This window comes from Lynx canadensis, chromosome B3, assembly GCF_007474595.2.
Source record: "Lynx canadensis isolate LIC74 chromosome B3, mLynCan4.pri.v2, whole genome shotgun sequence".
Lineage (NCBI taxonomy): Eukaryota > Metazoa > Chordata > Mammalia > Carnivora > Felidae > Lynx > Lynx canadensis.
In genome coordinates, this window is record NC_044308.2 from 20,898,185 (window position 1) to 20,908,453 (window position 10,269).

The window sequence follows — 10,269 nt, forward strand, 5'->3', positions numbered from 1 at the left end:
TATGCCATTCTTTTTTATCAAAAGAATTGTCCTATCAAAATAATTTAAACCAAAGCATAATTAGTATTGATGATATTACAAAAGGCAGTTATCTGAACATGAATATCTACAGATACAGGCTCTCTAATGAGAATATTCTTATCTAACATTTCAAGTTTTTCTTGGGAATTGTAAGCAGATGCGATTGAAAGGTCTAAAAGTCACGGTCAGTAATTGAAAATGTACTGCTTTTGTAATAAGGAACAAGGTATTAGAATTTTAAGGATAGAAAATAATCATAAGAATCTTCATATATACGGAAATTATTACTGTATAAAGTCTTTTCACCTGCTTCTTCTAATCACCTTGTGATAGTGAAAGCAGCTGTATTCCTATTATATGGAAGGTCATGTATAATCAATAAACACTACAGCAAAGATGTAAATCTGTTTTGGCAGCTTTGGTGGCCTTTATTGTGGCCATTAAATCCAGAATTCAATAAAAGATGTTATTATTATTATTTATAATTTTCTATAGGGCAAGAGAATATACTGATAGATCTACCTTTGAGTAAGACCAGAATTACCATTCCCTTTAAATAACTTACTACCAGTTTCTGATGACAGTGACAATACATGGTCTTAAAAAGTAAAAGACACTTTGTAAGAGAAATTGGAAACACCAAACATTAAAATAAAATACCTCAATGCAGACATGATGCATTCCTCCAGCCTTGTTTCTCTGCAGAAAACCTGCAATTGGGCTGTCATTTCCCAGTGGATGAAGCAGTTCCATCTTGGTATTTCCCAGGTTGACAAAAACAACAGATACACCATGCTCAGGAACAGGGACCACCTCACTTACCTGGGCCCCCAGAACCTTCTCATAAAATGCCTTGGCTTTTTCTAAGTCTGGCACTGCAATTGCTACATGATTGAGTCGACCCAGGTTCCACACAGGACCTGCCACTTGATGCGAGGACTGTGATGTGGAAAGAGCTTTTACTTTCGGAGCTGAAGTCTGAAGTCTGAAAAAAAGCCCTGAAAAATTGAACAGCCATTAATAGCCTTCTTGAGAATTGATGGATTTATTAAATTAATTAAAAAAAAAAACCTAAATGACTAATACATATAAACATTATTTATATACATATTCTGGTTTTAATTACTGAAATTAAATTGGGGAGTTTAATGGAAAAATGACGTCAAAATTACTCACTCTGCCATGAAACAACTGTCTGGAATTAAAAAACTAATTGTGAGCTTTTTAGATTTAAAACAAAGATGGCATTTTTCATAACAATTTCTATTTATTGATAATACTTCAAGGACAGCTACACAGCATTAAGAATGACTTGCAGGGCACCTGGGTGGCTCCATGGGTTAAGTGTGTGACTTCAACTCAGGTCATGATCTCGCGTTCGTGAGTTTGAGCCCCTTGTTGGGCTGTGCTGACAGCTCAGAGCCTGGAGCCTGCTTTGGATTCTGTGTCTCCCTCTCTCTCTGCCCCTCCCCCACTCACGTTCATTTTCTCTCTCTCTCTCTCTCTCTCAAAAATAAGCATTAAAAAATTTAAAAAAAAGAATAACTTTCTATTCTCTGTATTTCACAAGGGGTAAGTTTGAAGCTGACAGGAACACAATACTCATTTAATGATGAGAACAAGCAATTTTCTCCTCTACCTATAACCAATTTTTTGTCTTATATCCTGCAATATGTATTAAAGCCATGCCCATTACAGTGCTCTTTAATAAGATTTTATTTTAATGATTACTAAAGAAAAGAAAGACAAGCAAACATTAAGAGGATCCTTAAACTTATGAGAATTCCCTCTGAGACCAGTTTTTTCTTATTGTTTCTTTTTATAATTTTGAAGACGAGAAGAATTGCTTCTGAATGTGAAGAAACTTCTTTCATTAAGAAACTGAAGAGACCTATAATGTGTCCTCCCTGTGGATTACTGTTTCCCCAGTTCCCAAAACACTGGACTTTAAGAGCAGGATTCTCCCCAAGATGAAAACTGTATACATATATGAGGTCTAAGAATAATCTTGTAAAACTACATCACTTAATTAAAAAAAAGTACAAAATAGCATATTGAAGAACACATATTCTAAACAATTAGGTTTAACTCTTAATGGAAAATACTTTAAATAGTACTTAGTATCACAGAGCTAAAAAATAGTTAATTCCTTTTTACTGAAATTTTTGATAACAAGGAAATTAAAGTAACACTACTATAGACCATAGACCTTGTGGGGAAAGGCAGTCTCATATGTTAACCCCCACTTAACCACAGAAGGATGAAAAGTTCCTTGGCAAGAGATAAAGAGCCCACACAGCCTGTGTATCACACTGTGCTGGGAATATCTTTCCCTCTTCCAGACTCAGTGAGTGCTCTTTTGTCTCAGTTTAACGTGTGTGCATCATACGGCAAACCTGTTATAGCGGTCCTCTGCAGAGAGGGAACAGGGTTCTTTGTACTGTGACACAAGAGGGGCGTGCGCAAACTGTACTGCACTGACCACTGGGAGAGACCCATTGGTGATGGTGGACCAAACCCACCATTAAAGATAATCTTGCCCTATCTCATTTCTATGTAAGTAAAGCATTGTTCCATCTCTGATGGACTCTGATACCAAGATGCAATGGGCAGAAGTGTTTAGATTCCTCCTCTGGGACTGGTAACCAGTGCATGGTACTCTGCTTGACAAATGTGATGCATCATAGGTCAGCAGAAGGCAAAATTCCACCTAAGATAGTCTTCTGGTATGCTCAAGCCTGTATTATTGGTTACTGAACTATCCAAAGGTTGTCATTATCAATAGGTTGACACAGCCCAGTTCTATGGACTCATTTTATTATGAAATTCAAGCGTATGCCAACTTAGTAAGCACATACATAAATGTACAATTGAAAGTAAATTTCATGAAAGGCATACCTAATCCTCAATAGGTGTGATGTCCTCTGATATTTTCTACTCTGTTGTATTTTATTTCAGTTTTTAAAAAATTCTGGTACTACCTACCAAACATCTACCTTGTTAAGTTTGTTGTATAGATATTTGATGTAAAAAATATAATACAGTGCCAGACATATATAACAGGTGCACAACAAATTCAGCCATTCTTATTGTTACTGACATACAATAATTGTTTGCTGAGTGGCATGCAGAAACTATCTCAAGGGCACAGTGGTAGTGAATTTTTAAAATGCTAACAACCGGGACACCTGGGTGATTCAGTCAGTTGAGTGGCTGACTCTTAATTTTGGCTCAGGTCATGATCCCAGGGTCGTGGACTTGAGCCTCACACTAGGCACTGCATTGGGCATGGAGCCTGCTTGGGATTCTCTCTCTCTCTGCCTCTGCCCCTCTCCCCTGCTTGTGTTCTATATAAAATTAAAATTAAAAAAATGAGAACTAAAAAATCATTGGTCAAACTGCTCTTTCCTTCTTTCTTTGCATCTCTACTATCTGTGCATTTTACAATGAAAGTTCGATACAGAATGTATTTGTATTATAAAAAAAAACACGGTAGGTAGGGCCAATGAGCTTTAGAATAAAATGGATAAGTCCTTTGCTCTGTGAAATTTTAAGAGTATGTCAAATACGGAGTCTAGGTATTTCTGAATTGTCCTTACCAGTATTATCTCTACAAGAGATGGGGCAACTGGTATTTCCTTGGCAGGCATCCTATTACTTAGCAATGGGACATAAAGAAATATCAAAGGAACAAACAAAATGTCCAAGCAAAGGTAAAGTTTTACATACTGTACCAGTTTTTTGGGAGACATTTCTAAACCTCTGGCACTGAAAAGGAAGTCCAAACAAGCCATGTCATTAGAAGCCTCAGTATAGCCTGTCTTTCTCCATAACCACCTTACCATTTGGAAATGGGAGAAAAGGAAAAAGTTTATTGGAATGGCTGGTTCTGTTTCTTTTTAATAGAACATAAAATGAATCTTCACTCTATGTTAGGAAAAATAGATAATAACATCTTTATGTAATGTAAAAGTCAAGACTTTGTGGCTCTACAGGCTTATCTTAACTCTAGAAATGTAAACTAGTTTGAAAAAAGAAACATCACTATATTGGTTTTATTTGAGCCTTAGGAATAGAGTAAAAATAAACTCAGGGATGCTGGTAAGAATTCAATAATTCTATGCCACATTGGCATAGAGATTACTTAAATAAATTTTTTAAAAATGAAGGGTTAAAAACATAAAAATAGCCAAAAAGCACATAAGATCCTCAATATCATAGCCATTAGGGAAAAGCAAATCAAAAACACAACAGGATACCATTTCATACCCATAACAAAACCTGTTGATGAGGATATGGAGAAATTGGAATCTGCTTTGTACATTGCTGGTAAGAATGTAAAATGATAGAGCTGCCATGGAACAGTTTGGAAAACTCAAAAAGTTAAATATACAATTAGTATATGACTCAGAAATTCCACTCCTAGGTACCTAAAATAATTGAAAACATGACTTAAACAGAAACTTGGACACAAATGTTCACAACAGCACTATTCCCCAATAGCCAAGCTATGGGAGATGATTCATAGCCATACAATGGAATATTATCCATACAATGAATATGAAGCAATGATACAACATGGATGAACCTTGAAAACATTATGTGAAGTGACAGAGTCAGACATAAAAGGTCATATACTGTATGACTCCATTTATATAAAATATCCAGAATGGGGAAGTCCACAGAGACAAGAAGCAGGATAGTGGTTGTCAAGGGCTAGAGGGAGAAGGGAATGGGGATTGACTGAATTGGCATGAGATTTCCTTTTGGGGTGGGGAAAATGTCTTGGAATAAATAAAGGTGAAGGTTGCACAACATGATAAATGTAATAAATGCTACTAAATTGTACATTCAAGAATTTTGTGTTATGTGAATTACCTTAAAACAACAACAACGGGATGATGCTATGGGCAAAATGTGAAATTCTGTAGACCAAGCAAACTGGAGCAGGAAACCTGGAATAAAGGGGTACCGTGATATAGATCCTTGTAGACACTTAATAGAAAATGATTTCTGAAAAGTCTGTGAACCTTTAAAAAGTTATACTTTCTCCTTTGCCTTTGGCAACTTTTATTGTATTTTAAAAGGTTTCCTTTTAAAAAATATTTATTGTTTATTTTTGAGAGAGACAGAGAACGAGCAGGGGAGGGACAGAGAAAGAGAGAGAGAGAGAGAGAGAGAGAGAGAGAGAGAGAGAGAGACTGACTCTGAAGCAGGCTCCAGGCTCCGAGCTGTCAGCACAGAGCCTGACACAGGGCTCGAACTCATGAACTACAAGATTAAGACTTGAGCCAAAGTTGGACGCTTAACTGATTAAGCCATCCAGGAGCCCAAGTCCTTGGCAACTTTTAAAAGATATTTTTATTTAAGGTTGACCTCTGACTGGTTGGAATTTACAAGTGTAGCTTTACGTTTCTCTGTCTTCCATCTCAGAAAGGTACAACTGCATTACTTTGAACTCTATAATGTGTAATTTGTGACTATTCCACATAGTTTCACAATAAACTACAATGTACAAATATATGAATAAATACATCAGATATTTAAAAACAGGAGCGTTAAAATCCAATAGGATTGCAAAGATGAGTATCTACAGATTTATAAAACAAATGATGTCCACATATCAGGAAATCTGATATGCAAGAAATAGATATGTTACCAAATCTGGTGTGTGTGTTAACTCTGACTCCTATCTGTCCCTCAATATGGCTCTTGCTAAATACTGTTAATGCTGTGACTTAAAAATAACATTGCATTTCCTTCCATCCATTTATTTCAGACACCAGGCTTTCCAAACATTGGCTCCAAATAAGTAAAGGTTTAGTTGGAAGGGTCTATACTCAAATGCATTAATGGTTCTTACTGTTTAAAGACACTGTATGTTAAATTTGTACATAAAGTTTCACAGAATTGTGACAATCACTTGTAATAAGGTCTTGCTAACATCTTATTGAGATATAATTTATACACTATAAGGATCACCCATTTGAAGTGTACAATTCAATGTCTTCTTACATATTTTCAAAGTTGTACAAACTTTACATAATCTAATTTAGAACATGTAATAAGTTGTTAAGTCTGAACGTTTGCATATCTTGTTCGAGGAAATGTAACACATTTAGAAAGCCAATCATCAGAAGTGCCTTCAAGATGGTTGGTAAGAAGACCACATATTTTGAGCATTCAACAAGTGGATTTCACAGCATCATATAATATTTTCGACCTATTTAAAACTATGGTCAGGAATAACTTTTTATTCATCACAGTCAGCAAACAGACCATGTTTCTGTTACCCCACTTACACATGACTCCATAATAAAAGTAAATGTCTCCTCATAGTCCTATAACTTGGCCACTGTTGTCTCCTAATTGGTTCAACTTCCATTTTTAAAACTAACCTTTTCACGAAGCCAATCCTTTGCAAGCCAAACTGGAATTTACTGTGTGTGCTTGACAGCATTCGTTTTTCTGAGCTTTTCCTATTTTTCTGTGAAGTATTATGTTCCTTAAAGATGGAGTCATAACATAAAATTACCACATGATCCAGCAATACCACTACTGAAAACCGGCTTTTGAAGAGATATTTATATATCCATGTTCATACATGTATTATTCACAATGGCCAGAATGTGGAAATAACCCATGTCCACTGACAGATGAAAATTATAAAATGTGGTGTACACTTACAATGGAATATTTGTCAACCTTAAAAAGGAATGAAGTTTTGACACATAAGTGTCATGCTTTAAAAACACTCTAAGTGAAATAAGCCAGTCACAAAAGGATGAATATTGTATAATTCAAAAATATTATACGATGCTGTGAAATCCACTTGTTGAATGCTCAAAATATATGGTCTTCTTACCAACCATCTTGAAGCCACTTCTGATGACTGGCTTTCTAAATGTGTTACGTTTCCTCAAACAAGATATGCAAAGGTATAATATTGTATATACAGCATCTGGAGTAGTCAAATTCATAGAGAGAAAGTTTCACAGTGGTTGCCAGGGCTAGGGGAAGAGGATAATGGGGGAGTTATTGTTGAATGGGTATAGAGGTTCAGTTTGGGATGATGAAAAAGTTCTGGAGATGGATAGTGGTGATGGTTGCACAATACGGAAATACAGTTGACTCTTGAACAAAATGGGGGGTTAAGAGTGCCAACCCCCAACACAGTTGAAAATCCACATGTAACTTTCGACTACCCCAAAACGTAACTGTTGACTGGAAGTCTTACTGATAACATAAACAGTTGATTAACACATGTTTTGTACATTGTATGTAATGTATATACTATATATTCTTATAAAGTAAGCTAGAAAAAAAGAAAATGTTATTAAGAAAACCAAGGGAGAGAAAATATACTTACAGTACTATATTGTAAAATTGTGAGTGTAATTGGACCATGCAGTTCAAACCTGTGTTGTTCAAGGGTCAACTGTATTTAATGTCACTGAACTGTACACCTAAATATGGTTAAAATGACAAATTTTGTTATGTATATTTAACTATGATAAATGAAAAAGTGGGGTTATTTACGGTTGAAGCATCTGAAATAGGAGGATAAATCAAAGCCAGCCTTTGCAGAACACTGTTTTCATTTTACTTTTCTCTATGACAAGATGTCTATATAATTTTTTTTTAAAAAAATGTATATTAGTACTCAGTTCTTGCAATAAATGTATGACTTGTTGGAAGTTACATTCCCTTCCTCTTTTTAACAAAAGTTTTTTTTAATGTTTCTTTACTTTTGAGAGAAAGAGAGACAGAGTATGAGTAGGGGAGGCGCAGAGAGAGGAAAACACAGAATCTAAAGCAGGCTCCAGGCTCTGAGCTGTCAGCACAGGGCCTAATGCGGGGCTCGAACTCACAAACCATATCATGACCTGAGCAGAAGTCGGACACTTAATTGACTGAGCCACCTAGGCGCCCCATCAGTTTGTCATTTTCTGCCTGCAAGCACTCAAGTGCACTCAGAAGGATCCAGGCCACATCACAGGCCTTACAGTTGTCACTACTGCTGTAAGAGTCAAGCATGGCAGCTACTTGGGTTCACAAATTACATGCTTCTGTTGCCACTTCATCTGTCAACCACAGTTCATACCTTGATTAATTGTGATGCAACTGTATTCCATGGGTTACTGGCATCCTACCACCCACCTTTGGCAAGTTTAGCACTGCACTCAAGGTTGAGAGCATGACCAAACCAATCCCCAAATCCGGTCTTTAGGGGTCTACCTCCTAGGACCACTCCCAAGACCAATTCTGTCATAGTCTAGGTCTAATCAAGAGGTAGAAATGACACATTGTTAAACAAGGAAAATCTGGTAAAAGGAATGATTAACTATGATAAAATAGTAACTGTGAGATATAAGGAAACTCTGTGTGATACCTTAGAGCTGAGCAAGAATACTTGAGGGACAATCTTGGAAGGGGTTCAGACTTTATGGGAGAAGGTATGATTCAGCCAGCAAATAGCAGAGAAGTTGGTGGGTTTAGGCAGGCCAGAGCTGGTTGAGGGTTGTTACCCTCCAGAGTGCAGGCAGGGAGCAGGCGATTGGCAACTGATGGTGTGCAGTGGGAATTCAGGCACTGGCAGGGGCAGAAAGCCTTGAGAGTGTGCAGGGCGTGCAGAGGGGATGATAGTGCAGTACACAACCCTCCAGACCATGACAGAGTCCAGGATGTGGGAGCTGGATCTCACAAGCCTGGATCATGACCTCAGCTGAAATCAAGACTATGACGCCCAACCAACTGATCCAGCCACCCAGGTGCCCCCAGATAGCTTTCTCAGAGATAATGAGAGATGACTCTTTGTCTTATGAGTTTTTGTTTTTTTGTTTTTTTTTTTGCAAAGGGTTACTTGCAATTGTGTGTGAGCTAAGATACTGTTTGCATTTTACCAAGGAGAGGAAGGACAGGCTAGGGAGGTGTGTTATTGTAAGAACCTGAGAATCACCTATTAATTAGATTCATTTCAACAAGGTGTGCTCAGCCTGTTACAATATTTTTCATGTATACACATCACCTCTTTAAACTGCTAAGTGCTGAGACAATTAAAAATATTAAGGTGCACTTCTTTGTATGTGGCTCGTCACTTAGCCCTGGTGACTTGCCATGATAAATGCAAAAGAGACGTTGTGACTGGTAAGAAAGACTACAGTGATCGATAAAGAACTCCTTCAGTTTGAGACGGGACTTCAAAGGAAGACTAGAACTGTAAGTTTGGACACAGAGAGCACTATCTAGCAGAGAGGCCTAACATTATTAAAGATTCGTCCCCTTGAACACTTTTTGAAGGTTGCTAAGCTGAAGGCTTCAGGACAAATGTCCAGGAGTAACTCTGAAACATTACCACTTGGCACTCTTCCTAACAGGGAATTTCAGATTAAGGGAAATAGTGGCCCTCTGATGAAGGAGAAAAAAGAAAAAGAGAGAAAGAGAAGAAAGTGGGTGGCCTGGGAGTCAGAAAACTTGAGTTTCTGTCATTACTGATTCTATCCAGCTTTTTTTTTTTTTAAATGAAGGTGTAGAGGACTCAAGCAACCTTCCAGATCCGTCTGCCTTTATCTTTCCTGTTTACATACAAGATAGTAAATATATTACTGCACGAAAGGAAAAACACTCCTTTGGTATTTACACAACTGACCTCCAAGTGTTCCCAGCAGGATACTGGAAGTACGTGGGAGTTCAGTTTACGTTTTTTAAAACTACTTGCCCTTCTTTCTAGTTTCTCCCCAATCTCTTATGGTGCACTGTAAAGCTAAAACTCACTGTCCCTATTGCATTGACTTCATCTACTTCTGTCCCGGTCTTGCTGTCAGTCCCCTTGGGCAGGTTCCCTCGCCTCTTTGGGAGCCACGTATAAAGAGGGGCAACGTCAACTGCACACACTTCCCAGGGTGGCGGTGAGAATCAAATACTATATGGAAACCCCACGCTAACCGGAGACGTTCCTTGGATATACCTCCTGCCCACAGGTGCAGACAGAGACCACGGAACGCGCCTCCTGGGAGGGTGGGGGAGACAGTGCAGAGGATGTGGCTGCTCTGACCACCCGCCGCCTCCTCCAGCCCCCGGCCTCGCGTCCCGCGCGCCCCACCCCGGCGAACCCCGGCCGCACGAGGTATTCACCTACTGCGCCCGAAGCAGCCTCCACCGCCTTCAGTAGGCTCGCCATTTTGGGAAGCGACCCACTCTTTCCCGAGGTGCGTCAGAGTGGGAGAGGAGCTCGGGCGAGAGGCAGGG

At 38.3% G+C, this 10,269-nt stretch overlaps 1 protein-coding gene across 1 annotated transcript in view; it reads right to left on the reverse strand.

Annotated features, from left to right (window-relative positions):
• MCEE (methylmalonyl-CoA epimerase) overlaps window positions 1-10,261 on the reverse strand; it is a 29,477-nt gene extending 19,216 nt beyond the window's left edge. The window contains exons 1-2 of the mRNA XM_030317534.1: window positions 10,156-10,261; window positions 682-1,019 (exon numbers count right to left, since the gene is read on the reverse strand). Of these exons, the coding sequence (XP_030173394.1) occupies window positions 682-1,019; window positions 10,156-10,201 (384 nt within the window). The 5' untranslated portion in view covers window positions 10,202-10,261. The remainder of the gene's footprint in view (window positions 1-681; window positions 1,020-10,155) is intronic.
• Between the last annotated feature and the right edge of the window lie 8 nt (window positions 10,262-10,269).